This window comes from Liolophura sinensis, chromosome 10 (genome assembly GCF_032854445.1).
Source record: "Liolophura sinensis isolate JHLJ2023 chromosome 10, CUHK_Ljap_v2, whole genome shotgun sequence".
In the NCBI taxonomy this organism is placed as follows: domain Eukaryota; kingdom Metazoa; phylum Mollusca; class Polyplacophora; order Chitonida; family Chitonidae; genus Liolophura; species Liolophura sinensis.
Genome location: NC_088304.1, coordinates 21317519 through 21335357, shown reverse-complemented (window position 1 = coordinate 21335357; position 17839 = coordinate 21317519). Strand labels below are relative to the sequence as shown.

At 40.7% G+C, this 17839-nt stretch overlaps 1 protein-coding gene across 2 annotated transcripts; it reads right to left on the bottom strand.

The window, feature by feature from the left end:
* Positions 1–5156: 5156 nt before the first annotated feature.
* On the bottom strand, positions 5157–16434 carry LOC135476247 (uncharacterized). Of its 2 annotated transcripts, XM_064756198.1 has the most exons (7): positions 16365–16434; positions 16006–16107; positions 14496–14718; positions 12767–12917; positions 9296–9441; positions 6353–6532; positions 5157–5740 (listed from the first exon to the last, which is right to left on the bottom strand). In XM_064756198.1, exons 3-7 carry the CDS (start codon positions 14704–14706, stop codon positions 5559–5561), a joined length of 870 nt encoding a protein of 289 aa, XP_064612268.1. In that variant the 5' UTR covers positions 14707–14718; positions 16006–16107; positions 16365–16434; the 3' UTR covers positions 5157–5558. The 2 variants fall into 2 exon arrangements, with proteins under 2 accessions (XP_064612268.1, XP_064612269.1); XM_064756199.1 differs by lacking the exons at positions 16006–16107; positions 16365–16434 and adding an exon at positions 15349–15463.
* Between the last annotated feature and the right edge of the window lie 1405 nt (positions 16435–17839).

Sequence of the window (17839 nt, the reverse complement as noted above, 5' to 3'; positions counted from 1 at the left end):
CGTAACTGGGCGTAGCTGGGCTTGGGATATGTGTGGGCAGGGACATGGGTTGCAAGTTGGGCACAGCCTGTCTTGCCCATCTTGCGTTCGACCAACCTCTCCAAGATCTGAGTGGAAATCGCAAACTGGGCCCCATCTTTAACTCATATGGGCATTATTTTTACTGTTTCTGGTCAGAACGCCGTTTTTAAGCACCGGTAATTTTCTCTCTATTTTTGCCATGTTGTTGTAAGCATTATAAGCTGCAAACACTCAGGCCGGAGTTATCTGCCCATCCCTGTTTACTTTTGTTTTTGGAATATTATTTTACAGCTCAGTGTTAATACAAGCCATTCCCGACTCGCAGCAATTCTTATATCATAACATATCATAATATCATATATATATCATAATCTTAATATTGTCTACAGTATTACAAAATGACAACATAATTAGGGTATGCCCATTCGGTATACTTTGACTCTACTTTTTGTATATGTTACCCAACTTCTTCAACCTTTTCATTCACCTCTGCAACCAGTATCTTGAAACATTCTCACACAACTATGGGTTGTAGAGGAATAATCTGCAGTTTTATGTTGCGCGCATCTTTATCACACTCGCCACGATATCGCTGAACTATTGCCGATGTGGCGTTAAGCCATAATCATTCATTCATTCTTTAATCACACAAATCATTTTTAGCGTCACTTTCATAATCATTGTATGCATAAATTTAACATAAAAAAGTTTTAGGGCTTGAAAAAGTTGAATATTTACAGAATTCTCTTTTTTATTCATGTACGTTATACCTTTTATATGCTGTGTAGCACCAATGCATTTCTGTTCCTTGGGATATATCAGTTAGGATTTTTAAGTACCGGTATTCATCACATAAATGAACCCATGAGAGTTCAAACTATATTTACATTTTTGTTCAGTTTTTATTAAAATACATGTAGGGCCTACTCTAAACTTCGTCGAGACTTTCCTCGCGAGGTTCTGCCTGGTTTACCCATGATGCTGGCAGCCGTCGTATGAGTGAAATATTCTTCAGTACAATGTACAATGTCGGTACTATTTTTGCAGAGTTATGTCCCTTCGGACCTGTTGCCTTACTTGCATTCAATGAATTTTTAAGGCAAATGATAATTGTTCTATTACAAGTAAACTAGTGACCGTATGGTTTCCTCTAATTCCAGGTTATTTTGACATGGGTTAGCCTCTTATAATTTTCAAAGGGAAAGAACTTTTCGGGGATAGGCAGGCAGCATTTCTGATGTCATTGACCCTGTGTCAGTAGTAATGCAGTTTTAATCTATCCCAAATTTCACAGCTATGGAGTATAATGTTGTGTAATTAATTCTGAGATCTATCGATAGATGTTTTAAGGAACACCTGTTAACAAAAGTAAACAACAAGTAAGCTATTATCATTTCTGTTTTACAGGATCCATAAGGAATCCTCAGACGGAAACATGTACAAGACAACGACTTAAGCATGCCCGCAGTGGTTTGTCGGCTCCAGGGACAGGAATGGAAGAAGGGGCAAGAAGATCCGGCCAGCCCCTTATTGCACCCATGGTGGTGAAGGATACTAACAATAGGCCAACAGAACTTCAAAATATTACTATTAACTTTGATGGATCTTTTGGTGTGAATTGCTGAATATTAGCCAAATATACAGTCGGGGCCTCCGTGGCTCAGTTGGTTAGCGCGCTAGCGCAGCGTAATGACCCAGGAGTCTCTCACCAATGCGGTCGCTGTGATTTCAAGTCCATCGCTGTGATTTCAAGTCCAGCTCATGCTGGCTTCCTCTCCGGCCGTATGTGAGAAGGCCTGTCAGCAAAATATAAAGTGAAATATTCTTGAGTACGGCGTAAAACACCAATCACAAAAAAAAAAATCAAATATACAGTCACAGCAGTTTTGGTGAATCTCGTGCCAAACCTCAGACAATAAAACGTAATTTTTGATAAGGCATATCAGATTTTTTGTCTTAACTGCAGCATTGAAGGACTGAAATTAAATGAGACACAAATGAAAAACCATTCTATACTTAGTAGAAGTTTTTGGAATTTTTATTTCCTCAGTTATAAAGTCTCAAAACTGCATTTGGTTTGAGTCTGGTTCTTGCTATATCTGCTGCAGCTTTACATCATTACTTTTGACAGGTATACCTGGCAATTTAGGTATTGTGGTTCCTCCCAGGAAGTACCTGGTTTCCTGCAATCATAAATTTGAGAGCCGTCATCTAAGTGAAATACCACTGCGTTCGTCGTAAAACAATCGTTCAACAATCAAGTAGTAAGGTATGATGGCCAGTGTGAACGAGAATATTTTTGTATGGCAGGATGGTTGCAGGGGGAACTGTGTATGCCATGTGTAGCCCACCTGGGACCTACTGAAAGCTCACACACAAACAGGTGTCAGCCCGCCCACACCCCATGTTTGACCCACTGGGCAGCCCACTTTTGACCCAGTTGGAACCTGTGGCCAAAATGGCATGCTCCCTAGCTGGGTAGCCCAATTAGGCCCCACTGATCAGCTCACTTAAGAACCATGTTGGGCCCACCTGTGTTTGCTGGCTGAGTTTGTGCCATTCAAAATTCTTAACTATTTTTTTTTACAAAGTTACAATAATTCAGAGGATTGTAATGAAACTTATCATTGCGAACAAAGAAGCTACTTACGCAAAAGGAAATTAACGCAGAAACAAAATATTTTACCCAAAATTGATAAATACAACTAAAAAATTGAAAATCAGAGAAAAATGTTTTCTCTGCAGTGGAAACGTTTTCTCCATTGTCTAAATTTAATTTATCTGCAGTGTAAACCTTTTCTTTGTGGTGTAAACGTTTTCTGTGCGGTGAATATGTTTTTCTACGCGGTGGGAACGTATGTGACACTTAGCTTCCATCTGAAATATTAGACTGAGCTACCCAGGAAGCGTAAGTTCATCAGATTAAAGACTGCAAATATCTCAGGAAGATCCTAAGTATTACATAGGCTTCCACCTCGGAGAAAGCCTTTCTCCGGTGGAGAAAATAAATGCACAACACGAAGAAAACGTCTTTCACGGTTTCTTGAAGTTTATACCTGAATTAATCTATTTTGTCCCAAATATTTTTGTTCGAGTTATTCAATTCCCTTTCCCATATTCTTTAAATTGTTTGTTCCTAATAATAAGAGTTCATTAAGAAAAACCTTGAACCACGGTAAATCATTAGAAAATGTTAACATTTTCGAATGACACTAACAGGCCACCGTAATATATGATGTTGTAATCGGAACTTTATCAATGCGAGATCGAACGAGGTTTTGGACATGAAATAGGCACGGACCTTTTGCACACGGCGCATCATTCGCTACCGCAATGGCCCGCCGCGTAGAATTTAAACGTCCGCAAAAGTGCAAAATGGTAGGCCCAAAGTGCATTAACATGTCACTGTACAGACCCAGATGTCAGTGGATGATTTGATCTGTGTAGCCTTGCCCTTGTTAAGGATTCTAGCTCCTATCAGGGCACTGGATTCCTCCACCCGTAAAACGACCTGTGGCCATTATATGGAGTGAAAAATATTGTCATGGCTTTAACTCTGAACATCTTGAAGCCAACCATCAACCAGTGATGTTCCAGCATTCTTCCCTCATAAATCATCACTTTGACATGTTCGAGTGAGTTATTGATAATTTATACGACCTCAGCAGCAGAATGGTGGGGCTTTGTTAAACTGGCTTCTATGTAATTGATGCTGTAGTCATTGCATCATTGTTTTACTGACCACATCGCCAAGTGTCTGCAGGGAGCAGTCAGTGATTTTTGTTGTCACGAGTATTCATACTAGTACATGTAGCCCGATTTACGTTAATATCTGTTCTTTGTCAAAGTGTGGTTAACACATCAGTGCACTAGGCACATGAACAATACCTACATATGCATGTAAGTATCACCTTAGCCTAGGTTTCTCTATATTATGTACCAGCCAATCAGCGAATGGTCCCTTGATTCCATTTTCCATTTGGATACTGAATAAATGATTTATTTATTTGATTGGTATTTTACACCATACTCAAGAATAGCTCACTTATACGACGGTTGCCAGCATTATGGTGGGTGGAAACTTAAGTGCTAATTGGCTGACAGAGGGGATTCTAGGTTAAAATGTTCAACCTTGGTCACATTTGAGTACTTACCAAATAAATCAACAGCATTTACCTTACTCTAAACATGCATCTATTACACAGCAGCCAGTGAATAACGATTCTGTATGCCTTTAAGCTCTTTAACGAGCTCAAGCCACCAACGATAAATATGTTGATTCTCAATCAGATACCATTTCTATAAGGAAATAAAAGTTTTTAAAGTAAAGTTTAATCTTACAGCACGTACAGCTATGTATATGTCATGTTCATAATAATGTATATCTAGTGAAGAGTACAAATAAAACTTGTTGGAACAACAGCAATGTGTCCTCTCGTTTTTTTATTCAGAATATTTCTCCTTTTGGATCATGTACATAGGCTATATTGTCAAGATATAGTTCTGTATGATTATCTTTGCTACGCAGAAACCTGCAGATGCGGGTGGGTTTCCCCTGTGCTGTGCCCGGTTTCCTAGCTCCCACCGTAATTCTGGTCCCCATCTTATAAGTGCAATGGGACCTCTGCGGCTCAGTTGGTGAGCGCTCTAGCGCAGCTTGATGGCCCAGGAGTCTCTCACCAATGCGGTCGCTGTGAGTTCAAGTCCAGCTCATGCTGGCTTCCTCTCCGGCCGTACGTGGGAAGGCCTTCCAGCAACCTGTGGATGGTGTGTGTGTATTTTGGGAAGAATAATTCCAAAAAAATATGAAAATATTCTTGAGTACGGCATAAAACACCAATCAAATAAATAAATATAAGTGATATATTCTTGATTAAGGTGTAAAACACCAGCCAAATTAATTAATCAAATGTACAATGTACAAACAACAAATAATCTCTTAGACAGCCTAATATATACGTTTACTTTACCAGCAGGGGGCTATATTGTGGTGAATATCTACTTAATGGAGCGCCAAATCACTAGTACTGGGAAATATGTGCGTGTATATGATTAAGGTATACATACATGTAGCTACACGTAGGCCGTGTTTAACAATACTAAAGCAATATGTAAATCCCAACCAAAATTGCCCTTAAACAGTGTGATATCAAATTGCATAACATTTCTAATTGTAAAATACATACATGCTATGTAATTTAATTGTGTATAAAAATACAGTAAAATACAAAAGAGATGGGTTCACAATTTTTCCATGGAACGTATTTTGTGGGAGAGCAAAAATTTACGCAACCATAACAATTTCAATTCGCAACATTCACATACATTGTTTGATAGTCCACATTTGTGTGTTAACAAGAAAACATACAATTGTAAATTTCAAAAAACAAAGTATGGGTTTTGGTCCAGTTCTGTACTTTTGAGAAAATGAACATTTTCCTTTACTGACCATAGGGTCATGACCTCATAATCAGGACACAGGTCCAATACACGTATTGTATGCAGTACAGATGACAAATTCTGTTTAACGTCCACATCTAATAGTAGGCTGTGTTGACGCTGAGGCTTTTGACCACTTCCCTGAGGGAAGTCTCTAGCTGGTAGAGACTCATGTCTGTGGGTACAAATCCTCTCAGGTTAAATTCTCCTAGCCTCTCTTTCCACTTGGGGAACTCGTGCATTGTTAACATCGCACTGGTTATTCTTGTCTTGAGATCATCTAAAAGGTGAACAGCATATATAAAAGATATGAAGAGTTTTGTGCGACTGACTCTTATTGTTCTTAACTGCGTTTATTAACTTATGTACTGCTGTGGGGCCTCGGTAGTTAGAACGCCAGCATAGTGCAATGACCCAGGAGCCTATCACCAATGTGGTAGCTGAGAGTTCATGTCCAACTGTGGTTGGCTTCCTCTCCGGCCATACGTGGGAAGGTCTGTCAGCAACCCGTGGATCTGCCTGGCGTTTGCTCTGTTTCCTCCCACCACAATGCTGGCCACCATTGTATGTATGAAATGTTCTTGAGTACAGTGTATAACATCAATCAAATAAATAAGTAAATAAATATTGCTGCAACCTGCCGATGTTTGTGGATTTCCCTGGGTTCTGCCAGGTTTTTCCCACCATAATACTGGCCGCCATCGTAAAAGTGAAATCTTCTTGAGTTTGGCGTAAAATGTCAGTTAAATAAATAAATACATGTAAATTTTTATTGCGTTCTATATTGCCTGCAACTGTAATAACTATAGATACTGTAATTTCAGTTATTTATATTAGTAAGGCACACAGGGGTGAAACGTTAAACTCTGACATAATACTACACGTGGCTTACCTGACAGCCTCGTGTTGAACACCGTGGGATGGATAGGCATTGGACCAAGGGAGGTAATCACGCAGATGCTCTTCTTCAAACTCGGATCCTTTTTCATGAGACTATGAAGACAGGTGGAATCTACTGAGGCTGCATCCACTTTCTTCTCCAGAACCATTTGTAGAGAGTTTATGTTAGAGCCTGTCAGAGAAAACAGACCGACATGATAGAGGAGTTATACGGGATGCGCAGGAGAAACAATAGGCCTACATCTTAAAATCCATTCATTTCTTTTTTTTTCTTTTTTCAACACAGAACTAAACACACTTAAATATTTGACATCTATGGAGCTATGGATAATATTATTCTTCCATAATGCTACTCATCCACCCTTTCATTATGCTACTCATCCACCCTTTCATAATGCTACTCATCCATCCTTCCATTATGCTACTCATCCACTATTCTATTACACCACTCATCCACTGTTCCATAACACTACTCACCCACCCTTCCATTACGCTACTCATCCACTGTTCCATAACACTACTCACCCACCCTTCCATTACGCTACTCATCCACCCTTCCATTACACTACTCATCCACCCTTCCATTAGGCTACTCATCCACCCTTCCATTACACTAATCATCCACCATTTCATTATGCTACTCATCCACCCTTCCATTATGCTACTCATCCACACTTCCATTATGGTACTCTTCCACTCTTCTATTACGCTACTCATCCACCCTTTCATTAAGCTACTCATCCACTCTTCTATTATGCTACTCATCCACCCTTCCATTTTGCTACTCATCCACTCTTCTATTATGCTACTGATCCACTCTTCTATTATGCTACTCATCCACCCTTTCATTAAGCTACTCATCCACTCTTCCATTATGCTACTCATCCACCCTTACATTACACTACTCATCCACCCTTCCATTATGCTACTCATCTACTGTTCCATTACACCACTCATCCACTGTTTCATAACTACTCATCTACCCTTCCATTACACTACTTATCCAACCTTTAATTATGCTACTCATCGACTCTTCTATTATGCTACTCATCCACCCTTCCAGTACACTACTCACCCACTCTTCTATTACGCTACTAATCCACCCTTCCATCACACTACTCATCCACACTTCCATTACGCTATTGGCCTCGATAGCACAGTCGGTACAGAGTCCACTTTGGGGCGGTAAGTCCAGGGTTAATACTGGGTCGTATCCTGCTGCCCATCCACACTTCCATTACGCTATACTAACTGATCCACTTTTCAGTTATGCTGCTCATCCAATCTTTCATTACACTGCTCATCCACTTTTCCATTTTGCTGCCCATCCACACTTCCATTACGCTATACCCACTGATCCACTCGTCCATTACGCCACTCATCCACTTTTCCACTACGCTACTCATCCATACTTCCAATACCCTACTCATCCACTCTTCCATTACGCTATACTCACTGATCCACTCTTCCATTACGCTGCTCATCCACTTTTCCATTATGCTGCCCATCCACTCTTCCATTACGCTATACTAACTGATCCACTTTTCAATTACGCTGCTCATCCACTCTTTCATTACACTGCTCATCCACTTTTCCATTATGCTGCCCATCCACACTTCCATTACACTATACTCACTGATCCACTCTTCCATTACACTACTCATCCATTTTTCCATTATGCTGCCCATCCACACTTCCATTACGCTATACTAACTGATCCACTTTTCAATTACGCTGCTCATCCACTCTTTCATTACACTGCTCATCCACTTTTCCATTATGCTGCCAATCCACACTTCCATTACACTATACTCACTGATCCACTCTTCCATTACGCTGCTCATTCACTTTTCCATTATGTTGCCCATCCACACTTCCATTACGCTATACTGACTTATCAATTTTTCCATTACGCTGCTCATCCACTCTTTCGTTACACTGCTCATCCACTGTTCCATTACACTACTCATTCACTTTTCCATTACGCTACTCATCCACCCTTCCATTACACTACTCATTCAATATTCCATTACACTACTCATCTACTCTTCCATTATGCTGCTCATCTACTATTCCATTACACTACTCATCCACTTTTACTTTATGCTACTCATCCACTGTTCCATTACAGCACTCATTCATTCTTCCATTACACCACTTGTCCATCTGCCCTTCAATTACCCTGCTCATCCACTCTTCCATTACACTGCTCATTCACTTTTCCATTATGTTGTCCATCCACACTTCCATTATGCTATACTAACTGATCAATTTTTCCATTACGCTGCTCATCATTCAATATTCCATTACACTACTCATCTACTCTTCCATTATGCTGCTCATCTACTATTCCATTACACTACTCATCCACTTTTACTTTATGCTACTCATCCACTCTTCCATTACACCACTCATCCATTCTTCCATTACACCACTTGTCCATCTGCCCTTCAATTACCCTGCTCATCCACTCTTCCATTACACTGCTCATCCACTCTTCCATTACACTGCTCATCCACTCTTCCATTACACTGCTCATTCACTCTTCCATTACCCTGCTCATTCACTCTTCCATTAAAGTAATCATCCACTCTTCCATTAAAGTAGTCATTCACTCTTCCATTACAGTACTCATTCACTCTTCCATTAAAGTAATCATCCACTCTTCCATTACCCTGCTCATTCACTCTTCCATTAAAGTAATTATCTACTCTTCCGTTACACAACTCATTCACTCTTCCATTACACTGCTCATTCACTCTTCCATTACCCTGCTCATTCACTCTTCCATTACACTACTCATTCACTCTTCTATTTTGCCATTCATCCACTTTTATCTTCCACCTAACTCACTTAAATCTTCCACTGCTCACATCACAGAAGACTTATAAGCGTAAGAATAATGGGAATGGTACTTTCAGTACCCATGACCCACCTGATCTGAGAATGTTGCCAAAGAAACTGGCATTAAACCCCATTTTACGGAGTTCTGCTAATGCCATAAGGTTTCCACTCAGAGAAATTTCATCATTAATCGCCCAGCGGTGACCTTTTAGGTCATGGAAGTCCTTATACTTGGAACTGAAATAAAGAGTACATCATTGATTATTTACATTCATAACTAAGATAACAGCATACTTGCTAAATGAAAGTCTAGCCATGCCAGTAGGGAACCTTAAGCTTTGGTTACACCATGGACTGCTGTAATCAAATGTGTACTTTCTAACAAACTATCTAGACCTATTTTCATGTGTTACATTCAGCAAATCATGATGCCCAACCCAGTCACTACATGATGACACTAGACATGATCCCTACCCAGTCACAGTACGCTGACACCAGACATGATGCCCCACCTAGTCAATACATGATGACACTAGACATGATGCCTACCCAGTCACAGTACGCGGACACCAGACATGATGCCCCACCCAGTCACAGTACGCGGACACCAGACATGATGCCCCACCCAGTCACAGTACGCGGACACCAGACATGATACCCCACCTAGTCACAGTACGCGGACACCAGACATGATGCCCCACCCAGTCACAGTACGCGGACACCAGACATGATGCCCCACCTAGTCACTACATGCAGACACTAGACATGATCCCTACCCAGTCACAGAATGCTGACACCAGACATGATGCCCCACCCAGTCACAGTACACGGACACCAGACATGATGCCCCACCCAGTCACAGTACGCTGAAACCAGACATGATGCCCCACCCAGTCACAGTACGCGGACACCAGACATGATGCCCCACCTAGTCACTACATGCAGACACTAGACATGATCGCTAACCAGTCACAGAATGCTGACACCAGACATGATGCCCCACCCAGTCACAGTACACGGACACCAGACATGATTCCCCAACCAGTCACAGTACGCTGAAACCAGACATGATGCACCACCCAGTCACAGTACGCTGAAACCAGACATGATGCCCCACCCAGTCACAGTACGCGGACACCAGACATGATGCCCCACCTAGTCACTACATGCAGACACTAGACATGATCCCTAACCAGTCACAGAATGCTGACACCAGACATGATGCCCCACCCAGTCACAGTACACGGACACCAGACATGATGCCCCACCCAGTCACAGTACGCTGAAACCAGACATGATGGCCCACCCAGTCACAGTACACGGACACCAGACATGATCCCTACCCAGTCACAGAATGCTGACACCAGACATGATGCCCCACCCAGTTACAGTACGCTGAAACTACACATGATGCCCCACCTAGTCACTATATGTTGACACTAGACATGATCCCTACTCAGTTACAATACGCTGACACCAGACATGATGCCCCACCCAGTCACAGTACGCTGACACCAGACATGATGCCCCACCTAGTCACTATATGCTGACACCAGACATGATACCCCACCCAGTCACATTACCGTGACAACAGACATGATGCCCCACCCAGTCACAGTACTGTGACAACAGACATAATGCCCCACACAGTCACACTGCGCTGACACCAGACATGATGCCCCACCTAGTTGCCATATGCTGACACTAGACATGATCCCAACTCAGTTACAGTACGTTGACACCAGACATGATGCCCCACCTAGTCATTATATGACACCCGACATGATACCCCACCTAGTCACATTACCATGACAACAGACATGAAGCCCCACCCAGTCACAGTACGGTGACAACAGACATGATGCCCCATACAGGCACATTACCATGACAACAGACATGAAGCCCCACCCAGTCACAGTGCGGTAACAACAGACATGATGCCCCACACGGTCACATTACACTGACACAGACATGATGCCCCATACAGTCACATTGCGCTGACACAGACATGATGCCCCACACAGTCACATTATGCTGACACAGACATGATGCCCCACACAGTCACACTGCGCTGACACAGACATGATGCCCCACACACTCAGAGTACGATGACACAGAAACACCTAGTCACATTATGCTGACACTAGACATGAGGCCACGTCAAGTTACAGTAAACCGATGCCAGATGTAATGCCTGTTGTCCTAGTACACTACCCTCAGAACTACCACCTGACGTATATACCTATTGTCTAACACATGATGTAGACATAGCTAGAGCTACGACCTGATGTACATACCTATTGTCTAACTCATGATGTAGACATAGCTAGAACTACTCTCTGACGTACATACCTATTGTCTAACTCATGATGTAGACGTAGCTAGAACTACTCTCTGACGTACATACCTATTGTCTAACTCATGATGTAGACGTAGCTAGAGCTACTCTCTGACGTACATACCTATTGTCTAACACATGATGTAGAAATAGCTAGAGCTACCATCTGATGTACATACCTATTGTCTAACTCATGATGTAGACGTAGCTAGAACTACTCTCTGACGTACATACCTATTGTCTAACTCGTGATGCGGACATAGCTAGAACTACTCTCTGACGTACATACCTATTGTCTAACACATGATGTAGACGTAGCTAGAACTACCGCCTGACGTATATACCTATTGTCTAACACATGATGTAGACGTAGCTAGAGCTACCACCTGATGTACATACCTACTGTCTAACTCATGATGTAGACATAGCTAGAACTACTCTCTGACGTACATACCTATTGTCTAACACATGATGTAGACGTAGCTAGAGCTACCATCTGATGTACATACCTAGTGTCTAACAAATGATGTAGACGTAGCTAGAACTACTCTCTGACGTACATACATATTGTCTAACACATGATGTAGACGTAGCTAGAACTACCACCTGACGTATATACCTATTGTCTAACTCATGATGTAGAAATAGCTAGAGCTACCATCTGATGTACATACCTATTGTCTAACAAATGATGTAGACGTAGCTGGAACTACTCTCTGACGTACATACCTATTGTCTAACACATGATGTAGACGTAGCTAGAGCTACCATCTGATGTACACACCTATTGTCTAACTCATGATATAGACATAGCTAGAACTACTCTCTGACGTACATACCTATTGTCTAACACATGATGTAGACGTAGCTAGAATTACCACCTGACGTATATACCTATTGTCTAACACATGATGTAGAAATAGCTAGAGCTACCATCTGATGTACATACCTATTGTCTAACTCATGATGTAGACGTAGCTGGAACTACTCTCTGACGTACATACCTATTGTCTAACTCATGATGTAGATGTAGCTAGAACTACCACCTGACGTACATACCTATTGTCTAACACATGATGTAGACGTAGCTAGAGCTACCATCTGATGTACATACCTATTGTCTAACAAATGATGTAGACGTAGCCGGAACTACTCTCTGACGTACATACCTATTGTCTAACACATGATGTAGACATAGTTAGAACTACTATCTGACATACATACCTATTGTCAGAGTGTATGATAACATCTGAGAAGTAAATGGGTCTGTTGTTGTTATTGTTGGGGTGTTGATGAACGGCTCCGGCTGGGCACAGTTCCACGCTCTCACGCCCTTCATTGATTAGACGCAGGAACCCAGATGCACACATGAAACCTTAAACACATCATCACAACTGCTGATTGTTGTTTATCGTGGCCTGTTTCATTACTGGAATGCCAGGGATATAAGGTTTAAAGATTTATTTATTTATTTATTTATTTGATTGGTGTTTTAGGCCGTACTCAAGAATACATATTTCACTTATACGACGGCGTCCAGCATTATGGTGGGAGAATACCGGGCAGAGCCCAGTGGAAACCCACGAGCATCCGCAGGTCGCTGGCAGACCTTCCCACGTACGGCCAGAGAGGAAGGCATCATGAGCTGGACTTGAACTCACAGCGACCGCATTGGTGAGAGACTTCTGGGTCATTACTCTGCGCTAGTGCACTAACCAACTGAACTGGTTTAAACATGACTTGGTCATAAAAACAGCAGGTTGTACAAAGGGTGCCAAAAGTATCATCTGCTTACTTGAGACCTTTAGTTAGAAGTTCTAACTCTCAACTTCAAATTACAATTAGTTTACCATTCTAGTTATAAGTTGAACTTGTAACTTCTAACTAAAGGTTTCTAATGTCACCAGGCATCCACAAAAATGAAACCAGAGAGAATCTAGAAATTCACTGACGAAAACCAGGATTGAACCCACATCTCAAGTACCATGTGGTTGAAATTGCGGATCTTACTACATAGCAACGTAAATGATATATTAAGTAGATCAGGACACAATACAGGCATTGATACACATGCTTTGTACTGATAGGCACAGACTGTATTAGCAAAACTGATATGCACAGACTGTATTAACATAACTGATATGCACAGACTGTATAACAAAACTGATATGCACAGACTGTATTAACATAACTGATATGCACAGACTGTATTAACATAACTGATATGCACAGACTGTATAACAAAACTGATATGCACAGACTGTATAACAAAACTGATAGGCACAGACTGTATTAACATAACTGATATGCACAGACTGTATAACAAAACTGATATGCACAGACTGTATTCACAAAACTGATATACCCAGACTGGATTAACAAAACTGATATGCACAGACTGTATAACAAAACTGATATGCACAGACTGTATTCACAAAACTGATATACCCAGACTGGATTAACAAAACTGATATGCACAGACTGTATAACAAAACTGATATGCACAGACTGTATTAACATAACTGATATGCACAGACTGTATCAACAAAACTGATATGCAATATGAAACTTGTGCCATGTGACGCCAAGCGTTCCTACACGACGTCACACCAGATATCAACACTCACATAATTAATGTGTTAAGTTTAACAAAAAGTCTGTTGTCTGAGTGGTGCTAGTGTGTATTCTGTTATTATCACACAATATTCTGTCATATTCAACATGACATCCTGTTAATCTAATAGAATCTTTATGTTGTTTTAATAGAATTTGCATGCTACATTTAACAGAATAATCTGCAGAATTCTCTAATAATCTATAATCTAATAGCAGAATACATTCTAGCATCGCTCAGACAACAGACTTTCTGTTAAATTTAAAAGTTTTTTTTTTTTTTTTTAAGTGAACCAAGCTGATATGCCCAGATTAAATTAGACGCTTATGTCTATCTCACCCATGTCTACTTCATCCCGCTGGAATGGGTCTGGGTCTCTCTCCGCAGGGGGGCCACTCCAGCGAGACTCATAGATGATGCTGGCCTCAACATCTAGCTTCTCCTCCAGGTAGTCCCTCAGCACCTCAAACAGTTCAATGGGCACACTGGGAGAGAGGTAAGTTATCATTCGCAGCCTACTCTTCTGTGCTGATCCCACTGAGTCACCCATGTTGATACACTTCTGAAAGGGGAATAATAAACTTAAAAAAAAAAAAAAAAACATATGCAATACCAATTTATAATTAAAATCAGGGGAATAAAACATAAAATATAGACAATGCAAAACCATTACATTTCAGTCTAGCAGTGTGCCTCGAAAATCAGGAGAACCTCCTATATACCACAGTATAGTAAAACATGTGGTTTAAATTCAATGAAATTTGATAAATAATCAAACACATAACAGCTCTGGATACAGACAACAACGTGGTATGTAAACCATTTTGTTTATCTTAACACTGGAAATTTACAGAAAAACTACACCTGTTTTTACAGATTTCAACAACAGACATAATTCACGAAACTGATTAAAAAAACCATTATACAAAATGTATAAAAATATCACAATTGTTGGATTTAACTGTTAAAAGTAGTTCAGCAAAATATATACAAAGAATACAATGTACACATAAAGAAATGCAACCACTTCATTTTTACAGTTTGTACATAAGCTATGTGCATACATGTAATATTGTATACATATCTATATATATATATATATAGAACTGATATATTTGCAAACTATACAAGTTAAGCATTTTTCTACTTTACAACAATGTAACCATATTGATTCTACGTAGTATATACTTACACAGTCAGTGATGTAAAAAAAAAATTATCTAAAGTACTGTAGATGTGACATATAGGTATTACAAGTCGACTGGTACATGTACTGAGTGTAGCTGACCAGCAACCTGCCACTTCACAGACTACCCCCCACCCCCCACCCCCCCGCCACCCATACCCCAACACACACACATCCCCTTTACTTTTCCCAACTTCCCCAGTGTAAGTAGAGCACAGCCACATGGTAGCCTCATATGACCAGGTACTAACGACCCAGGATGTGCAGTACATTACTCAGGTGACTTACAAGATTAACATCAGGACATACACAAAGTAGATCCCAGCAGGCAGTCTGGTTTATAGAAGATTGGCAATAGGTCAGCTTTAATAGGATATTGTTACTTACCTAAAGTAAATTAGTATATATGTAAATTGTTAATTATCAATACTCACATATATGAGATTTTTTTAAACAAATGGGTGTTATAAGTTAATCATTATTATTATTATTATTATTATTATTATTTTTATTATTATTATCATTATTATTATTTAATATGCTTGTTTATGTACATACATGTAATTACTTTGACCATACATTACAAGCCTAATTAAACGTTGAATGACACTGATATCAAATATATAGTTCATGCTATACACCAGTGCATATACGTGTACTTACCTTATGTTGGTTCTATAGCAAACCACGTACATGCATGTTACGTGTACCCGACACGTGCAGACATATTACGTTAGGATATCCGGCATCCGCATTCACCGTATCCTGAAAAATACAGGTAAACATAACCCATGATATGTGAGAATGACACCCGGATCTAGGTACAGCGGTAGCAAGTCAGGGTACATGTAACAGGCATTGCTCTATCGATCAAAACATCGAATTAATTTAAGCCGCCTGAAGACTGAGATTCGGTTGGTGTCACCGGTATGTATGCGTAAATCAAGCATATATTATATCATAGCTAGTACCGGTACATCTAGCACATTATGTCACTATAACACTGACTCGAATTACCTTACCTGCGATGCGTGTACCATACAGGCATGATACTATAGTAGTATATACCGCTGTCACTGCCGTCTAGCTGAGTTCACGTGTACCTGGAAGGGAAGCCCAATAAGGTCAGATGGCGCCATATAGAGTAACCTTGACCTCTGACCTCAGTGTGCTCCTACACAAATCAGCTGCAAACCACGTGGTTCAGAAGCCGGCGGCAGGAGTTCTATCACATGTATAAAGTTACGTCACAGAGGCAAAGTAGAACTGGATCATCGTGATAAAAACCTGATGGATCAAATATTTTTGCGTAAAGCTGTGCGTGCATGCTATTGTATAGCCTGTAGACTTGCTGTTACCACGCGTGAAATTGTCTCGCCTTATGTACTATATAGTTTTGTTTATATACATGTACCTTACATGCATGGACTGGGGCTTCATGCAGTGGCCGAGGTAGTTAACATGCCAGCGCGGTGCAATTACCACCAATGCCGTCGCTGAGAGTTCAAGTTCAGCTCATGCTTGTTTCCTCTCTGGCCGTAGAAGGTCTTCAAACAACCTGAGGATGGTTGTGGGTTTTAACCGGGCTCTACTCGGTTTCTTCCCATCATAATGCTGGCCTCCGTACGTCGCATAAGTGAAATGTTCTTGAGTACGGTGCGAAACACCAATCAAATAAATAAAGAAATTCATGATCTGCCGATGTGGAACCTTTGCCAATATACAGAACCAGTTTCTTCCTAACATTCGTCAACATACCGGTACCTAAGTAATTAAACTCCAGATTATATGAAACGGTAAATTTTTATGTTATTGTAATGTGCAGTTTAGGATGTGGCCTATAAGATATATAATGGTACGAAAGTGTTTTCTTAATTAGTTATTACTTATTGGGGCGAAAAAATGGTTTCAAACTACCGGTGCTGTGTTCCTATGGTCCAAGTGAAATTAATCAGCCTGCTGCCTTGACGTCGATGATGATAGCTGCATATAAAAACATCTCTACGGGGCTAAGAGCCCCCATGGGTATCGCCAATTTAAGCGGGTCCGCTAAGGCGAGGGTAATTTTATAGGCCTACTATATAGACTTAGTTGACATCATTTTCGACCCATGACAGGAAATTTAAAAAAATAAAGGGACTATTAAGAGACATAAAATATGCCTGAAGAGTGAAAATATTGTTGAGTTTTTTTTTTTTGGCCTAACTTTCTTCAGTTCCCTTACAAAAATTGTCGTTGATTTTAGAGATCCTTTTCTCGCAGGCCTATATACAGTATATCTTTTGATATCTACAGCTTCCTTCAGCAAATGTTTCTAACACACCAGGGGGGGGGGGACAAGGGGGCCAGCATATATACCTTGGCTTTATATACTTTGGCCAGCATATATTCCCCCCCCCCCCCAACCTCCTCACCGAATAAAACATCACGCTATCGCAAATATATTTTCTCGGTAATCTAATCACAGTGAACTGCAATTTTCTCAGTGCACATTAGT

Bases quoted from the DNA above. Each gene is read 5' to 3' on its own strand.
- LOC135476247 (XM_064756198.1), bottom strand. From the start codon at position 14,706: ATGGGTGACTCAGTGGGATCAGCACAGAAGAGTAGGCTGCGAATGATA. The intron at 9,442-12,766 runs GTATGTATGTCA...TCTTTATTTCAG, and splicing joins ATCATACACTCTGACAATAG to TTCCAAGTATAAGGACTTCC. The intron at 5,741-6,352 runs GTAAGCCACGTG...TTCACCTTTTAG, and splicing joins GTTCAACACGAGGCTGTCAG to ATGATCTCAAGACAAGAATA.